Source organism: Nerophis ophidion, linkage group LG06 (genome assembly GCF_033978795.1).
Source record: "Nerophis ophidion isolate RoL-2023_Sa linkage group LG06, RoL_Noph_v1.0, whole genome shotgun sequence".
Lineage (NCBI taxonomy): Eukaryota > Metazoa > Chordata > Actinopteri > Syngnathiformes > Syngnathidae > Nerophis > Nerophis ophidion.
In genome coordinates this window covers 7,191,256-7,209,604 of record NC_084616.1, presented here as the reverse complement: position 1 = coordinate 7,209,604, position 18,349 = coordinate 7,191,256, and the positions used below count along the sequence as shown (strand labels likewise).

Sequence of the window (18,349 nt, the reverse complement as noted above, 5' to 3'; positions counted from 1 at the left end):
TTTGTGCGTGTGTTTGTAATGTGTGTTTGTGGTGTGTGTTTGTGCGTGTGTGTGTGTATGTTTGTGTGTGGTGTGGTGTGTGTGTGTGTATGTTTGTTTGTGCGTGTGTGTGGTGTGTGTTTGTGTGTGTGTGTGTGTGGTGTGTGTTTGTGCGTGTGTGTGGTGTATTTGTGCGTGTGTGGTGTGTGTACATGTGTGTGTTTGTGTCTGTGGTTGTTTGTGCGTGTGTTTGTAATGTGTGTTTGTGGTGTTTGTTTGTGCGTGTGTGTGTATGTTTGTGCGTGTGTGTGGTGTGGTGTGTGTGTGTGTATGTATGTTTGTGCGTGTGTTTGTGGTGTGTGTTTGTGTGTGTTTGTGCGTGTGTGTGTATGTTTGTTTGTGCGTGTGTGTCTGGTGTGTGTTTGTGTGTGTGTGGTGTGTGTACGTGTGTGTGTCTGTGTCTGTGTGTGTGTGTGGTGTGTCTGTGTGTGTGTTTGTGCGTGTGTGTGGTGTGTGTTTGTGTGTGTGTGTGTGTGGTGTGTGTTTGTGCATGTGTGTGTGTTTGTGCGTGTGTGTGTGGTGTGTGTGTTTGTGCAAGTGTTTGTCCATGTGTGTGTGTTTGTGTCTGTGTGTGTTTGTGCGTGTGTTTGTGGTGTGTGTTTGTGCGTGTGTCTGTATGTTTGTGCGTGTGTGTGGTGTGTGTTTGTGCGTGTGTGCGTGGTGTGTGTTTGCGCATGTGTGTGTGTTTGTGGTGTGTATTTGTGTGTGTGTGTGTTTGTGCAAGTGTGTGTGGTGTGTGTTTGTGTCTGTGTGTGTTTGTGCGTGTGTGTGTATGTTTGTTTGTGCGTGTGGTGTGTGTGTGTTTGTGCGTGTGTGTATGTTTGTTTGTGCGTGTGAGTGTGTTTGTGCATGTGTGTGTTTGTGGGTGTGTGTGTTTTTGTGTGTATTTTGTGCGTGCTTGTAAGTGCGTGTGTGTGTGTGTGTGTGTCCACTCCGCAGCACTAGGCGGCGGTAAAGAGTAAATGGGATGACGTCACCCTCGAACACCACGAAGAATAAGTCAAAAAAAGAGGAAGAAGAAGTAAGTAAAAAAAAAAACAAGAAGACAAGAAAGAAGAAGACAAGACTTCCATCTTCTCTTGCGCTGCTTTTGGACTGTGAGCCAACCTTTGAGAAGCCAGCCAGCCCGACTTTGGACGTGAAGGTGGGTCCACCTGAGTGTCCGCTGCCCGCAGGCCCGAAGAGGCCGCACATCTCCGCCTCACTTTCTGATTAATAGCACATCTTCTGCCTCTTAATAACCCTCATGGCGCACTAAGACCTGCATTAAACATCAAACCTGACATCAAACACGCCGAAGAAGCAGAATAAAAGTCATATTTCAGGGCGGGAAAAGTGCGTCTCGTGTTAGTTAGCGGCGTCTTCTTCCCGTCAATTACGTCAACATAGTTCTTTATTTACATCAACATAGTTCATCATCTGCGGCATTAATCAGCAACAGTTAACAATATGAACAATAAATGTGCTTTAAATGATAATATTTTGCCCCCCGCTCTCACGGAAATATCTAGTTGAAATATCCAGATGCTAAGCTAAGCTAGCCTTGTTAGCTTGTTTTTTTTTCTTCTTCCTCCGCCAGACTTGGTCTTTAATCACAACTAACAACACTAACACAATTCAAACTACTTTTTTTATAGCTGGAATGGAAATATGACAGGGTTGATAGAAGGGAATAAGGCCGCTTTTTAATATGTGGAGAACATGACTTGACAGATGCCATTGAGGTTGGATCCATCCATCCATCCATCTTCTTCCGCTTATCCGAGGTCGGGCCGCGGGGGCAACAGCCTAAGCAGGGAAACCCAGACTTCCCTTTCCCCAGCCACTTCGTCTAGCTCTTCCCGGGGGATCCCGAGGCGTTCCCAGGCCAGCCGGGAGACATAGTCTTCCCAACGTGTCCTGGGTCTTCCCCGTGGCCTCCTACCGGTTGGACGTGCCCTAAACACCTCCCTAGGGAGGCGTTCGGGTGGCATCCTGACCAGATGCCCGAACCACCTCATCTGGCTCCTCTCGATGTGAAGGAGCAGCGGCTTTACTTTGAGTTCCTCCCGGATGGCAGAGCTTCTCACCCTATCTCTAAGGGAGAGCCCCAAACTCATTTCGGCCGCTTGTACCCGTGATCTTATCCTTTCGGTCATGACCCAAAGCTCATGACCATAGGTGAGGATGGGAACGTAGATCGACCGGTAAATTGAGAGCTTTGCCTTCCGGCTCAGCTCCTTCTTCACCACAACGGATCGGTACAACGTCCGCATTACTGAAGACGCCGCACCGATCCCCGCCTGTCGATCTCACGATCCACTCTTCCCTCACTCGTGAACAAGACTCCTGGGTACTTGAACTCCTCCACTTGGGGCAGGTTGGATCGATTCTAAACCCATTTTGTTCATCAAACAACGTTTATTTATATAGCCCTAAATCATCAGTGTCTCAAAGGGCTGCACAAGCCACAACCACATCCTTGGTAGAGCCCACATAAGGGCAAGGAAAAACTCACCCCAGTGGGACGTCGGTGACAGTGACAATTAGGGGTGTGGGGAAAAAGTCGATTCGAATATGAATCGCGATTCTCACATTCTTTTTTATTTTTTTTTAGTCAATTAATCCAACAAAGCACTACTCAGCAATACCATAACAATGCAATCCAATTCCAGAAGCAAACCTGAGCCAGCAACACTCAGAACTGCAATAATCAATCAATCAATCAATCAATCAATGTTTACTTATATAGCCCTAAATCACTAGTGTCTCAAAGGGCTGCACAAACCACTATGACATCCTCGGTAGGCCCACATAAGGGCAAGGAAAACTCACACCCAGTGGGACGTCGGTGACAATGATGACTATGAGAACCTTGGAGAGGAGGAAAGCAATGGATGTCGAGCGGGTCTAACATGATACTGTGAAAGTTCAATCCACAATGGATCCAACGCAGTCGCGAGAGTCCAGTCCACTGCCGATCCAACACAGCAGCGAGAGTCCCGTTCACAGCAGAGCCAGCAGGAAACCATCCCAAGCGGAGGCGGATCAGCAGCACAGAGATGTCCCCAGCCGATACACAGGCAAGCAGTACATGGCCACCGGATCGGACCGGACCCCCTCCACAAGGGAGAGTGGGACATAGGAGAAAAAGAAAAGAAACGGCAGATCAACTGGTCTAAAAAGGGAGTCTATTTAAAGGCTAGAGTATACAAATTAGTTTTAAGGTGAGACTTAAATGCTTCTACTGAGGTGGCATCTCGAACTGTTACCGGGAGGGCATTCCAGAGTACTGGAGCCCGAACGGAAAACGCTCTATAGCCCGCAGACTTTTTTTGGGCTTTGGGAATCACTAATAAGCCGGAGTCCTTTGAACGCAGATTTCTTGCCGGGACATATGGTACAATACAATCGGCAAGATAGGATGGAGCTAGACCGTGTAGTATTTTATACGTAAGTAGTAAAACCTTAAAGTCACATCTTAAGTGCACAGGAAGCCAGTGCAGGTGAGCCAGTATAGGTATATATGTATGTATATATGTATATAAAGGTATATACAGTATAGGTATATATGTATGTATATATGTATATAAAGGTATATACAGTATAGGTATATATGTATGTATATATGTATATAAAGGTATATACAGTATAGGTATATATGTATGTATATATGTATATAAAGGTATATACAGTATAAGTATATATGTATGTATATATGTATATAAAGGTATATACAGTATAGGTATATATGTATGTATATATGTATATAAAGGTATATACAGTACAGGCGTAATGTTATCAAACTTTCTTGTTCTTGTCAAAAGTCTAGCAGCCGCATTTTGTACCAACTGTAATCTTTTAATGCTAGACATGGGGAGACCCGAAAATAATACGTTAACAGAGCAATTGAGAGGAGACACAAACACCACACAGAACAAACCAAAAGTAGTGAAACAAAAATGAATATCATCAACAAACTGTATCAATATTTGTGATAATTTCAAGAACAATAGTGTCACAGTGGCTTACACTTGCATGGCATCTCATAAGCTTGACAACACACTGTGTCCAATGTTTTCACAAAGATAAAATAAGTCATATTTTTGGTTTGTTTAATATTAAAAACAAATTTACATTATTGCAATCAGTTGATAAAACATTGTCCTTTACAATTTTATAAAAGCTTTTTAAAAAAAAAAAAAATCTACTACTCTGCTAGCATGTCAGCAGACTGGGGTAGATCCTGCTGGAATCTATGTATTGAATGAATACAGAATCCTTTTGAATCGGGAAAATATAATTTTTGAATCGAGAATCGCGTTGAATCGAAAAAAAATCCATATATAAACGAATCGCGACCCCAAGGATGGAAATATGACAGGGTTGATTGAGAGGAACGTAGATCGACCGGTAAATTGAGAGCTTTGCCTTCCGGCTCAGCTCCTTCTTCACCACAACGGATCGGTACAACGTCCGCATTACTGAAAACGCCGCACCGATCCGCCTGTCGATCTCACGATTTACCGGTCGATCTACGTTCCCACCCTCATCTATGGTCATGAGCTTTGGGTCATGACCGAAAGGATAAGATCACGGGTACAAGCGGCTGAAATGAGTTTGGGTCTCTCCCTTAGAGATAGGGTGAGAAGCTCTGCCATCCGGGAGGAACTCAAAGTAAAGCAGCTGCTCCTTCACATGGAGAGGAGCCAGATGAGGTGGTTCGGGCATCTGGTCAGGATGCCACCCGAATGCCTCCCGAGGGAGGTGTTTAGGGCACGTCCAACCGGTAGGAGGCCACGGGGAAGACCCAGGACACGTTGGGAAGACTATGTCTCCCGGCTGGCCTGGGAACGCCTCGGGATCCCCCGGGAAGAGCTAGACGAAGTGGCTGGGGAGAGGGAAGTCTGGGTTTCCCTGCTTAGGCTATTGCCCCCGCGACCCAACCTCGGATAAGCGGAAGAAGATTGAGAGGAATAAGGCCGCATTTTAATATGTGGAGAACATGACTTGACAGATGCCATTGAGGTTGGATCAATTCTAAACCCATTTTGTTCACATTAGGTCGATACCAGCGAGGGGAGTTATGTGGTTTTTAGTTCTCTTCAATGTATTATTTTTTGTTAATATTTATGAACGTGTACATATAGTCAATCAATCAATCATCATCAATCAATGTTTATTTATATAGCCCTAAATCACAAGTGTCTCAAAGGGCTGCACAAGCCACAACCACGTCCTCTGTAGAGCCCACATAAGGGCAAGGAAAAACTCACACCCAGTGGGACGTCGGTGACAGTGACAATGATGACAATGAGGAAAAACCTTGGAGAGGACCGCATATGTGGGCATACCGGGGGACAGAAAGGAATGGGGCGGCATAGCTCGGTCGGTAGAGCGGCCGTGCCAGCAATTTGAGGGTTGCAGGTTCAATTCCCGCTTCCGCCATCCTATTCACTGCCGTTGTGTCCTTGGGCAAGACACTTTACCCACATGCTCCCAGTGCCACCCACACTGGTTTAAATGTAACTTAAATATTGGGTTTCACTATGTAAAGCGCTTTGAGTCACTAGAAAAAGCGCTATATAAATATAATTCACAATTCACAATGGATATCGAGCGGGTCTAACATGATTTTGTGAAAGTCCAATCCATAGTGGATCCAGGACACGTTGGGAAGACTATATCTCCCGGCTGTCCTGGGAACGCCTGGGGATCCCCCGGGAGGAGCTGGACCAAGTGGCTGGGGAGAGGAAAGTCTGGGCTTCCCTGCTTAGGCTGCTGCCCCCGCGACCCTACCTGGGATAAGCGGAAGAAGATGGAGGGATGGAAATAAAATATATTTTTTTTAACAAAATAAAAGGCAAACGCCACAAAGTCACTCAGTAAAACGTCCAAGTAAAAAGTATTGGTATCGGCGATACCTGCCCTGTTGTCCTCCAAAGGTTGGGTTTGTTTACTCCCCTACAGAGAGCGTGAGGCACTGATATGCCCTCGTGTAGAAGGGGCGGGGCTAGATATTGGTCACTTCCTTGTTGGCGACGGTGACAATTTCTACTGTCTTCTACTGTTCCTATTTTATTGTTGTAAATGTTTTAAAAAAATATATATTTATCAGGAAAGCCTTTGGGTGTGTCCTCCTCCTCCCGCAGACACCTGCTGACCGACAATGGCTGTGAACGTCTACTCCACCTCAGTGACCAGCGACAACTTGAGTCGCCATGACATGCTCGTCTGGATCAACGATTCCCTGCAGATGAACCTCAACAAGATCGAGATGTTGTGCTCAGGTGAAGACCTTAATTGCTGGGACAGTAATGTGATATTAATAATTGTATTCTGTCCGATTGGGCTCTGAAATACAGTAATGTCTCTTGTTTTCATTTTAGCAGTTAAGCTAACTAGCCAGTCATTAGCTTCCTTGTCCAATAAATGAGCTGTGGCACCGCTCCGTGAGTATCATCAATCAATCAATGTTTATTTATATAGCCCCAAATCACAAATGTCTCAAAGGACTGCACAAATCATTACGACTACAACATCCTCGGAAGAACCCACAAAAGGGCAGGGAAAACTCACACCCAGTGGGCAGGGAGAATTCACATCCAGTAGGACGCCAGTGACAATGCTGACTATGAGAAACCTTGGAGAGGACCTCAGATGTGGGCAACCCCCCCCCTCTAGGGGACCGAAAGCAATGGATGTCGAGCGGGTCTAACATGATACTGTGAAAGTTCAATCCATAGTGGCTCCAACACAGCCGCGAGAGTTCAGTTCAAGCGGATCCAAGACAGCAGCGAGAGTCCCGTCCACAGGAAACCATCTCAAGCGGAGGCGGATCAGCAGCGTAGAGATGTCCCCAACCGATACAGGCGAGCGGTCCATCCTGGGTCCCGACGAGCGGTCCATCCTGGGTCTCGACTCTGGACAGCCAGTACTTCATCCATGGTCATCGGACCGGACCCCCTCCACAAGGGAGGGGGGGACATAGGAGAAAGAAAAGAAGCGGCAGATCAACTGGTCTAAAAAGGAGGTCTATTTAAAGGCTAGAGTATACAGATGAGTTTTAAGGTGGGGGGGGTCCTTTTTTTTTCTTTTTTGTTTTTTTCTTCTTTGTCATGCAAAATGGACATTTTTGTCATGACAAAGGGAGTTTTTTGTGGTTGGTGCACTATTTTTAAGTGTATATTGTGTTTTTTATGTTGATTTAATTTTAAAAAAAAAATATATATATTATTTGTTTATTTATTTAGTATTTTTTTAAGGGAGGGGGGGACATAGGAGAAAGAAAAGAAGCGGCAGATCAACTGGTCTAAAAAGGAGGTCTATTTAAAGGCTAGAGTATACAGATGAGTTTTAAGGTGAGACTTAAATGCTTCTACTGAGGTAGCATCTCGAACTGTTACCGGGAGGGCATTCCAGAGTACTGGAGCCCGAACGGAAAACGCTCTATAGCCCGCAGACTTTTTTTGGGCTCTAGGAATCACTAATAAGCCGGAGTCTTTTAGTAGGGTCGCAACATTCCGGGAATCAAGCAAGGTCGGCTGATCATTGATCACGCTAACAGCCAATCATTTAACAGTACCCACTGTCAAGTTTGGCTGCACCATCTTGTTTTCTGCCCATTGTTTCTTTGCATGGAGTGTGAAGAGAAAGTTAGTAAAAATGAGGCTTTTAAAGTAAGACATTGTTTGTGCGCAGGTGCAGCCTACTGCCAGTTCATGGACTTGCTGTTCCCGGGCTCGCTGCCTCTGAAGAGAGTCAAGTTTGGCGCCAAGCTGGAGCACGAGTACATTCACAACTACAAGCTCCTGCAGATTGCCTTCAAGAAGATGGGCGTGGACAAAGTGAGTACCGAGACGTGGCCATCACTATGAGGCGTCTTTCTGCTTTTGTTATTTCTACTTGCCATTGACTTTATGTTTAGCAAGGCGGAGGCCGGAGAGAACATCACATTGTTTAAATCCACACTTATGCAGCGGTGTCCATGATGGCGCTATATACAGGAGTCAACACACTGCAGTGACGGATTTATACAACATTTTTTTTATTGATATCATTTAGATCAGGGGTGCCCACACTTTTTCTGCAGGCGAGCTACTTTTCAATTGACCAACTCGAGGGGATCTACCTCATTTATATATATCATTTATATTTATTTATTCATGAAAGAGACATTTTTGTAAACAAGTTAAATGTGTTTAATGATAATACAAGCATGTGTAACACATATAGATGTCTTTCTTTCACAAAGACAAGAATATAAGTTGGTGTATTACCTGATTCTGATGACTTGCATTGATTGGAATCAGACAGTAATGATGATAACGCCCACATTTTCAAATGGAGGAGAAAAAAAGTTGTCCTTTCTGTACAATACTACATGAAAGTGGTTGGTTTTTGGCATCTAATTCATCCAGCTTCCATACACTTTACAAGAAAAACATTGGCGGCAAATTCCGTAGCTTGCTTGATTGACATTCACGGCACCCGAGGGTCTTGTGAGATGACGCTGGCTGCTGCCAGTTCATTATTATGAAAAAATGACAGAGAGGAAGGCGAGAAACACTTTTTATTTCAACAGACTTTCGCGCCGTCCCTTCCGTCAAAACTCTAAAGGCCGACTGCACATTTCCTATCTTCACAATAAAAGCCCTGCTTCATGCTGCCTGCGCTAACAAAATAAGAGTCTCGGAAAGCTGGCTTTCTGAGGGATCGCTTGTGCACGCCAGTTTTCCGAGACTCCGTATTTAGTTAGCGCAGGCAGCATGAAGCAGGGCTTTTATTGTGAAGATAGGAAATGTGCAGTCGGCCTTTAGAGTTTTGACGGAAGGTACGGCGCGAGAGTCTGTTGAAATAAAAAGTGTTTCTCGCCTTCCTCTCGGTCATATTTTCATAATAATGATCTTGCAGCAGCCAGCGTCATCTCACAAGACCCTCCGGTACCGTGAATGTAATGTAAGTGACGTCTTGGTGAAGATTGATGATTACTAATTTTTAGGTCTATTTTTTTTAAAAGCCTGGCTGGAGATCGACTGACACACCCCCCGCGGTCGACTGGTAGCTCGCGATCGACGTAATGGGCACCCCTGATTTAGATAGATAGATAGTACTTTATTGATTCCTTCAGGAAAATTTAAATTCCAGCAGCAGTGTACAGAGTTGAGATCAATTTAAAAAGTAAATAATGGGGGTATAAATGGAAACAAAGTAGAACAATATTACAATAAGAATACAAATAAAAAGCAGCAATGATAATAAAAATATAACAGTAAAATAAGAATATAACAAGAGAAACTAGGCAGTAGTGAGCATGTTATGAAAAAGTATTGCACTGTTATTGTTTTGTATCCCCCCCACCCCCCACAGAGAGGAGTTGTACAGTCTTTACGTGTCTATCACAATATATATTGATATGTTTCTATCACCAGGCCTACAGTCAAATATTGTGTTTATATTAACTGTCGGTAGCACGCTACATACCAATGTGAAATCATTGACATTTATACAAGTGATCGGTATCAACCGATCTCGCTACGGGATGATTGGTATCATAAAACCCTAATCATAACATCCCTAGTTAACGTGGAACTTTATGAAAGAATACAAAAGCAGTGAAGTTGTCATGTTGTGTAAATGGTAAATAAAAAGAGAATACAATGATTTGCAAATCGTTTTCAACTTATATTCAATTGAATAGACTGCAAAGACAAGATATTTCATGTTCACACCGGAAAACTTTGTTATTAGCAAACATTAGCTCATTCGGAATTTGATGCCTGCAAAATGTTTCAAAAAGGTTGGCACAAGTGGCAAAAAAGAGTAAGAAAGTTGAGGAATGCTCATCAAAGACTTATTTGGACCATCCCATATGAGGCAGGAGACTGTTGAACAACTTAAGCTGTAGATCAAGCAAGAATGGGAAAGGATTCCACTTCAAAAATGAGTCTCCTCACTTCCCAAACCTTTACTGAGTGTTGTTGAAAGGAAAGGCCATGTAACACACTGGCAAAAATGGCCCTCTGACTACTTTTTTCAAGTTTCTCACTGTGAACATGAAATATCTTGTCCTTGCAGTCTATTCAATTGAAAATAAGTTGAAAATTATTTCTTGTATTCTCTTTTTATTTACTTTTTACACAAGGTGACAACTTCACTGCTTTTTGGTTTTTGTAGTAATTCAAAAGATGGCTCTTTAGAAGTTTGGTGTAAAAAGTGTGCAGACTGCTGCACTACTGGGTGGCAGCCAGCAGGGGGCGAAATTCACTTTCAGGAGAGAGCCAATGACCTTTTCAAGATAATACAAATATATACAGTCCCACAAACATGCATGTTAGGCAAGTGACCTTCTCAAATAATGGGCCGGGCCCCTTTAGCGGGCGCGGTGCGGTGCCAGGGGGGGGTGGGTGCAACCTCGGGGAACACAGTAGTAAATGATGAAGGGTATGTAGCACTTGGCTTCACCGGTGTGTTGTCTCCTTTTAATGGTAATAAACTTACAATGGTATGCAGAGGTATACTTACAATAATTTCATAGGCAAATACTATTGATAGTCATGGTTGAAAAAAAATTTTTACTTTGCGGAACTTGTCACTGGCGAGTAGCGAGGCTGTCTGTGCTTCCTGCGGGTAAACCACTGGGGCAAAGATTGTGGATGACTAAAAAGAGGGCTCACTGCGTTCAGTTAATTCTACTATTGAATAAACGTAGGCATGTCTGTTACTCAAATGCCAGGAGGGGGGAAATCAAAACCTCAATGTTGATTCAATGTGCGGCCCTAATTTTAACAAAAAAAATGTTTGGAAAGTATAATATATTTGTTGCAATATTTAGATATTATCAAAGTTTTAAATAAAAACAATTTCATGCAGAACATGTATTTTTTTCTGTCAAAATAGAAAGAACAAATTGCCATTAAACATGACACCTGTGCTCTAAATAAGGCTGGGATAGGCTCCAGCTCACCCCTCACTCTATAAGAGAAGCGCTATAAGAAAGGGAATGAAAGTAGAGTGCAGTCACATTCTGACCTCCTCGTCTTTCAGATCATCCCCGTGGACAAACTGGTGAAGGGCAAGTTCCAAGACAACTTTGAGTTCGTGCAGTGGTTCAAGAAGTTCTTTGACGCCAACTACGACGAGCGGGATTACGACCCGGTGGAGGCCAGGCAGGGCCAGGACGCCGCGCCCGCTTCCAACGCCCCTATGTCTGCGTTCAACAAAGCCCCGAAGAAGGCCATCAGTCAGGGTCAGAGCGCCGCTTGGACCAACGGGAAAAAAGTTTTAGTCTTCATTGCTGACCGCCGTCCTCTCTTTGCTCTCTTCAGCTCCTCAGAGGCCGCCCGTCGCCAAGGTAGCGCCCAAAGTGTCCACCGTCAGCGCCAGGAAGACTGGAGGTGCAGGAGTTGATGACGAGAGGGCGGAGCTCATGAATGAGGTTTAAAAAAAGCAATAACCGAGTTCTGATTGATGGAGCCCTTTGACATGTGTGTGCTGCTCTTCAGGTGGATGGCTTGAAGTGCACCATCCAGGACATGGAGAAGGAGAGAGACTTTTATTTTGGTAAGCTGAGGAACATCGAGTTGATTTGCCAGGAGAACGAAAGCCAAGGCGACCCCACGCTGCAGAAGATCGTGGAAATCCTCTACGCCACAGACGTGAGTGTGTCCCTGTTCCAGAAACCCATCCATTGTCCCTTTTGGGGTCGCGGGGGGGGGGGTGCTAGAGCCTATCTCAGCTGGACAAGTCACCACCTCATCACAGGACCAACACAGACAACATTCACACACTAGGGACCATTTAGTGTTGCCAATCAACCTATCCCCAGGTGCAAGTCTTTTCTTCCAGAAACCTGCAGAAGGAAATGATCCGTACCACAGTCGAGCTGTATTTAGTTTGTGTAGAGGGAAGCACATTCTTATGTGCACTTTTTATCCCGTGTACAACAAAGTGAAGCAGCGTTATTATTACTTTGGGTGTCCTAATCCAGTGTTGATATCAGCAACAAGTATGTCTTGCATGTCAAATCTGCGATACAAGCAGTCCTGCAGTCAACATCCAAATGTCCTCTTTTCTTCTACTTTAGCCAAGTCATTTCCTAAAGGTCAACATGTTAGGGTGTAGGCTACTAGGCGCTAGGAGCTACGCAGCAGCTAAGCACACAATAGCACACCAGTGTTAATTTTGTTGACGAAAAATTTTCGTCATAGTTATCGTCAGCGACCTTTTTTTTTCCTGACTAAAACGAGACAATACCGAAATAAAAAACAGTTTACGTGGACTAGGACGATGACGAGGTGTATTGACATATTCGTCAACGAATAAAAACGAGACGAAAATGTCTGCCAGAGACGAGATCCAATCGGAACTCATTTCGTTAGGAAGAGGCGGGAGGGGTTGGGAAGAGAACCAATCAGAGCGACGTGGTAAGGAAGTTACGTAAACGTAGTTTGCGTTTGAGACTGAAGACAACCTGTCAACGCCGGGGAGGAAGAGGAGAGAGGAAATTTTATATTTGACGTCAAAGATAAGACGCAGTGTAAGAAATGCAGCGCGAGGATTACGGGGAAAAACACAACAAACTTGAAGCGACATTTACAGTCCAATCACCCCGAAATCCACACACAGGTAAGCATTTTCCACAACATACAACTTACTCGACGTTATCCCGTTTATTACACGGCTTACTCGTGAAATACTAAATTTGAGACATGATTTTCATCAAAATACGACTTGTATCGGTGATTTTTCCACTGTTTTGCTTTGACTTTTAGAAATTGAAGGGAAAGTTTACATCAGGGGTGCCCATTACGTCGATCGCGAGCTACCAGTCGACCGCGGGGGGTGTGTCAGTCGATCTCCAGCCAGGCTTTTAAAAAAAATAGACCTAAAAATTATTGATCATCAATCTTCAAGACGTCACTTAAATGACATTCACGGTACCGGAGGGTCTTGTGAGATGACGCTGGCTGCTGCAAGATCATTATTATGAAAATGACCGAGAGGAAGGCGAGAAAGACTTTTTATTTCAACAGACTCTCGCGCCGTACCTTCCGTCAAAACTCTAAAGGCCGACTGCACATTTCCTATCTTCACAATAAAAGCCCTGCTTCATGCTGCCTGCGCTAAGTAAATACAGAGTCTCGGAAAACTGGCGTGCACAAGCGATCCCTCAGAAAGCTGGCGTGCACATCCGAGACTCTTATTTTGTTAGCGCAGGCAGCATGAAGCAGGGCTTTTATTGTGAAGATAGGAAATGTGCAGTCGGCCTTTAGAGTTTTGACGGAAGGGACGGCGCGAAAGTCTGTTGAAATAAAAAGTGTTTCTCGCCTTCCTCTCTGTCATTTTTTCATAATAATGAACTGGCAGCAGCCAGCGTCATCTCACAAGACCCTCGGGTGCCGTGAATGTCAATCAAGCAAGCTACGGAATTTGCCGCCAATGTTTTTCTTGTAAAGTGTATGGAAGCTGGATGAATTAGATGCCAAAAACCAACCACTTTCATGTGGTATCGTACAGAAAGGACAACTTTTTTTCTCCTCCATTTGAAAATGTGGGCGTTATCATCATTACTGTCTGATTCCAATCAATGCAAGTCATCAGAATCAGGTAATACACCAACTTATATTCTTGTCTTTGTGAAAGAAAGACATCTATATGCTTGTATTATCATTAAACACATTTAACTTGTTTACAAAAATGTATCTTTCATAAATAAATAAATATAAATGATATATATAAATGAGGTAGATCCCCTCGAGTTGGTCCATTGAAAAGTAGCTCGCCTGCAGAAAAAGTGTGGGCACCCCTGGTTTACATATTACCCTATAGTCGACTAAATCTACTGAAGTTTTCATCGACTATAATCTTATGATATTTCGTCAACTAAAACTAAATTACATTTTAATTAAGACTACGACTAAAACTAAATCAAATTTTGCTGTCAAAATTAACACAACAGCACACAAGCGTAACAGTTAAACTTGACTGCAGTCCAAAAACAACCACCTTTTGTTAATAAAAAGTATCAAATAATTATACAGTCATCTGGGGTAAATGCATTTCCAGGAAGTAGAAATAAATACACATTTGCCAAATGACAATTCTAATCATGAAAAAAATATTTTCTTAGATCATTAAAAATGTATTTATGACCTTTTATACCTACTTTTCAGCACCCCCACACACTCACTTCTACACGCTTGATGAAATAAAGTAGACCTAATACTATAACAGTTGTACTGTAATGTCATAAGGCCATTTTCCACCGAAGGTTCAGGAATGTTTGGTTCCTGGATCTATAGGTTCCTGTTTGTGTTTCCACCACATTTCAGTCCGGGTACTTTATACAAATCGGGCTGCTGATGCATGGAGGAGTGGTTTACTATATTTATACACTGATACCATGTCAATAAATATTAGCTCAGAGTTGTTTTACTAAAAAGTAAGTTAATGAAATACAAAGCAATAATATGCAAAACAATATGGTAAATAAAGTGCACTCAAGTGTTCATAAATTTTGTCCAAAAGTCGTCCTCTCATAAATAATTTCATGAGTGTCTGGCGATTTCTTTTGGTCCGTTTCAGCTGTAATTAACAAATATATAAAAAGAAAAGAAATGTACGTACAATTACACAGTGCTAACATAAATACATTGTAACTAAAGTAATGATAAATAATCATAACATCCATCCATCCATTTTCTATTTTCATTAAATAAACTGTCAATAAAAATACAGCTTCCCCACTTTAGTCATAATTTTTGTGCTTAAAAAAAAAAACTTTTCTGACCTGAGCGAACGGGAATAAGCGGCAGAAAATGGATGGATGGATTAATTCTTTCAAATTATGATGTTTTAATGAGATTAATCCCACTTTTAAATTTGGACAATTCTTGATTAATCACAGTAAATTACTTTCATGCATAATTTCGTTTAAAAAAGACCTAATGTTTTCACACAAATGATTCGTCAGAATGTCATACACATACATTTTCTACAAGTGTTACTTTGGTTTAGGTCATTTATTTTCTCAAAGTTGTATCTAAAGTCCTGTCAGGATTGTTTTTAAAGTAAAATTTAAACAGTCACAGTCCCCTGATGAACTCATCTTTGCATTGACCTGATAACTGATGGTTTATCAACCAACCCCTGTTGTAAGGTCAAAATAAATAAATACATTTCGTGATTAATCTGAAACTAAACATAGTTACTGTCATATTTTTTTTTGTGATTACTCACATGAGTTAACTGGTTATTTTTGACAGTCATACTTAAACTTTTAAACTTCACGGTGGCAGAGGGGTTAGTGCGTCTGCCTCACAATACGAAGGTCCTGCAGTCCTGGGTTCAAATCCAGGCTTGGGATCTTTCTGTGTGGAGTTTGCATGTTCTCCCCGTGAATGCGTGGGTTCCCTCCGGGTACTCCGGCTTCCTCCCACCTCCAAAGACATGCACCTGGGGATAGGCCCCTCCCACTTCCAAAGACATGCACCTGGGGATAGGTTGATTGGCAACACTAAATGGTCCCTAGTGTGTGAATGTGAGTGTGAATGTTGTCTGTCTATCTGTGTTGGCCCTGCGATGAGGTGGCGACTTGTCCAGGGTTTAACCCGCCTTCCGCCCGATTGTAGCTGAGATAGGCGCCAGCGCCCCCCGCGACCCCGAAAGGGAATAAGCGGTAGAAAATGGATGGATGGATGGACCTGAGCTTCAGAGTTCTGCAGTTTGTGTGATATTGTCATTACTTCCACAAGTGGTGAAAAGGTGTACTACAACCGAGTACTGCTGCGGTCGTATACAGCCACAAAATTAAAGCATGTTTTATTGTAAGTTTATGAGCTGGAGTATGTTTACAACTATATCAAGACGGATCATTTTGGTTCATTTGGTCAGTAAATGTAACAAAACGACAGCAATCTCATACATCTGGGCTCAGCCGCACATGTATAATGAAGCAAAAGGACAAAAAAGTTCACCTATGGGTTTGTGTTTGTCCTGTTTTCTAACATAACTCCTACTAGTAAGAAAAGTATGCATGATATCGGAAGTGAAAAAGTTTCAGTTATAAATAAATACAAACTTTGATTGTGTGTGCACAAGCAAAGACTCACAAGATGACATGTGACTGAGAATGGAGCTTCCAAAAGAAAATCATCTTCTCTGTGCTCTCTCTCTCTCTCTCTCTCTCTCTCTCCCCCTGTCTCCACTGTCAGGAGGGTTTTGAGATCCCGGATTCTGAAGAGCAGGAGGAGTTTTAGCATTGAAGCAGTCCCCCCCCGTCCCCGTCCCCCCAACCACCACCGAGTCCACCCGCCGGGCTCAAACTCTTCTGTGGGCAAGGTCTCGGCCGCCGGCCTCTTCTTCCTGTCAGCCCCGCCCCCAGGAAGTATGTGTCGGTATGAGACAGGAGTGTGTGTGTGTGCATGCATGTACTGTACTTTTTTTTTTTTTTTTTAGCAATCTAAGACTTCAACGTGTCCCAAACTAATATTTTTTTTTTCCGTGGTCTGCCGCCAATCAGTGCCTCACTTTTTCTGGCGTTTTCCTTTTTACATTCCCAACCAATCCCCTTATTCTAAAAGAGGCCACCTATTTCACGCTTAATCCACTCAATTTGATTGTCTCTTCCCAATTGGATGGCTGCTAGTCATGAAGCGGTGCCTTGCTGTCAGTCCTCACCTAAGATGTTGGCAGGGGTTGTGTCACCGCAGTCCCCACCAATGGAGTCAGACCTGCATCGGTGCAAACGCTGAATGTTGTGTGCGTAATCCTGTCGAGTGTGTGTGTGTGTAAAAACAAAACACTTTGGCGTTTGAGATCCTCCTCCTGGTTTCTTTGCAACAAACTCAGTCAAATGGCCTTAATCAAGCAGACCCCGCCCCTCCTCCCCTCCAGTGTAATGTTCTACCAGTGTTTAGGTGTTTTGTATTAATGTCAGGGTATTTAGGACTGGAGCTCAGGCATGTCCGCCGTGACTTGTCCTCCATCGAGCGCGTCTCTGGTTGCTGAGGCTTTCTTTTAGTCGTTGGGTGCTCAAAAGGCAGCAAAGGTTCGCCTCCCAAGCGGAGAGCTCTGCCGGAAAAAAACCAAAAGACGAGCAGCAGCCTCGCGCCTCTGACGCCCTTTTTAAAATAAAAAAATAAAAATAAAAAACCCAGTGAATGTTGCACACAATCAGACGGTGCCTACGTGTTCTTTTGCCTTCTCATTAAAAACAGACTGTTTCCAAATCTTCACTCTTCTTTTTGTGTTCAGCCAATATTTCCGCTTCATTAAGAAACCTTAGAATTGGCCTTCATTCTGCCCAAAGTGTAACCCTCTGTTCCTTTCTTTAACATTTTAAAAAGACTCCTAAATGAAATAAAAGAGCAAACTCAAAAGCAGTGAAGTTGTCAGGTTGTGTAAATGCTAAATAAAAAGAGAATACAACAAATCCTTTTCAACTTATAAATAGGGGCTTCACGGTGGCAGAGGGGTTAGTGCGTCTGCCTCACAATACAAAGCTCCTGCAGACCTGGGTTCAAATCCAGGCTCGGGATCTTTCTGTGTGGAGTTTGCATGTTCTCCCCGTGAATGCGTGGGTTCCCTCCGGGTACTCCGGCTTCCTCCCACCTCCAAAGACATGCACCTGGGGATAGGCCCCTCCCACTTCCAAAGACATGCACCTGGGGATAGGCCCCTCCCACTTCCAAAGACATGCACCTGGGGATAGGTTGATTGGCAACACTAAAATTGGCCCTAGTGTGTGAATGTTGTCTATCTGTGTTGGCCCTGCGATGAGGTGGCGACTTGTCCAGGGTGTACCCCACCTTCCGCCCGATTGTAGCTGAGATAGGCGCCAGCACCCCCCGCGACCCCGAAAGGGAATAAGCGGTAGAAAATGGATGGATGGATGGATATTCAATTGAATAGACTGCAAAAGATAAGATATTATTGTTCGAACTGACAAACCTTGTTATTTTTTGCAAATATTAGCTCATTTGGAATTTGATGCCTGCAACATGTTTCCAAAAAAGCTGGCACAGGTGGCAAAAAAGAGTGAGAGGGTTGAGGAATGCTCATCAAATACTTATTTGGAACATGCCACAGGTGAACAGGCTAATTGGGAACAGGTGGGTGCCATGATTGGCTATAAAAGCAGCTTCCATGAAATGCTCACTCACTCATTCAAAAACAAGGACGGGGCGAGGGTCACCACTTTGTCAACAAATGCCTGAGCAAATTGTTTAAGAACAACATTTCCCGACAAGGAATTTAGGGATTTCACCATCTACGCTCCGTAATATCATCAAAAGGTTGAGAGAATGTGTAGAAATCACTGCATGTAAGC

General features: G+C 43.4%; 1 protein-coding gene across 1 annotated transcript; it reads left to right on the top strand.

Annotated features, from left to right (window-relative positions):
* The first annotated feature begins 1,004 nt into the window (after positions 1 to 1,004).
* mapre1b (microtubule-associated protein, RP/EB family, member 1b) lies at positions 1,005 to 17,249 on the top strand. The gene is made up of 7 exons (XM_061902542.1): positions 1,005 to 1,183; positions 6,171 to 6,308; positions 7,720 to 7,865; positions 11,065 to 11,266; positions 11,346 to 11,455; positions 11,523 to 11,675; positions 16,233 to 17,249. The coding sequence occupies exons 2-7, from the start codon at positions 6,188 to 6,190 to the stop codon at positions 16,275 to 16,277; spliced, it is 777 nt and encodes a 258-aa protein (XP_061758526.1). The 5' UTR covers positions 1,005 to 1,183; positions 6,171 to 6,187; the 3' UTR covers positions 16,278 to 17,249.
* The last annotated feature ends 1,100 nt before the right edge of the window (positions 17,250 to 18,349 follow it).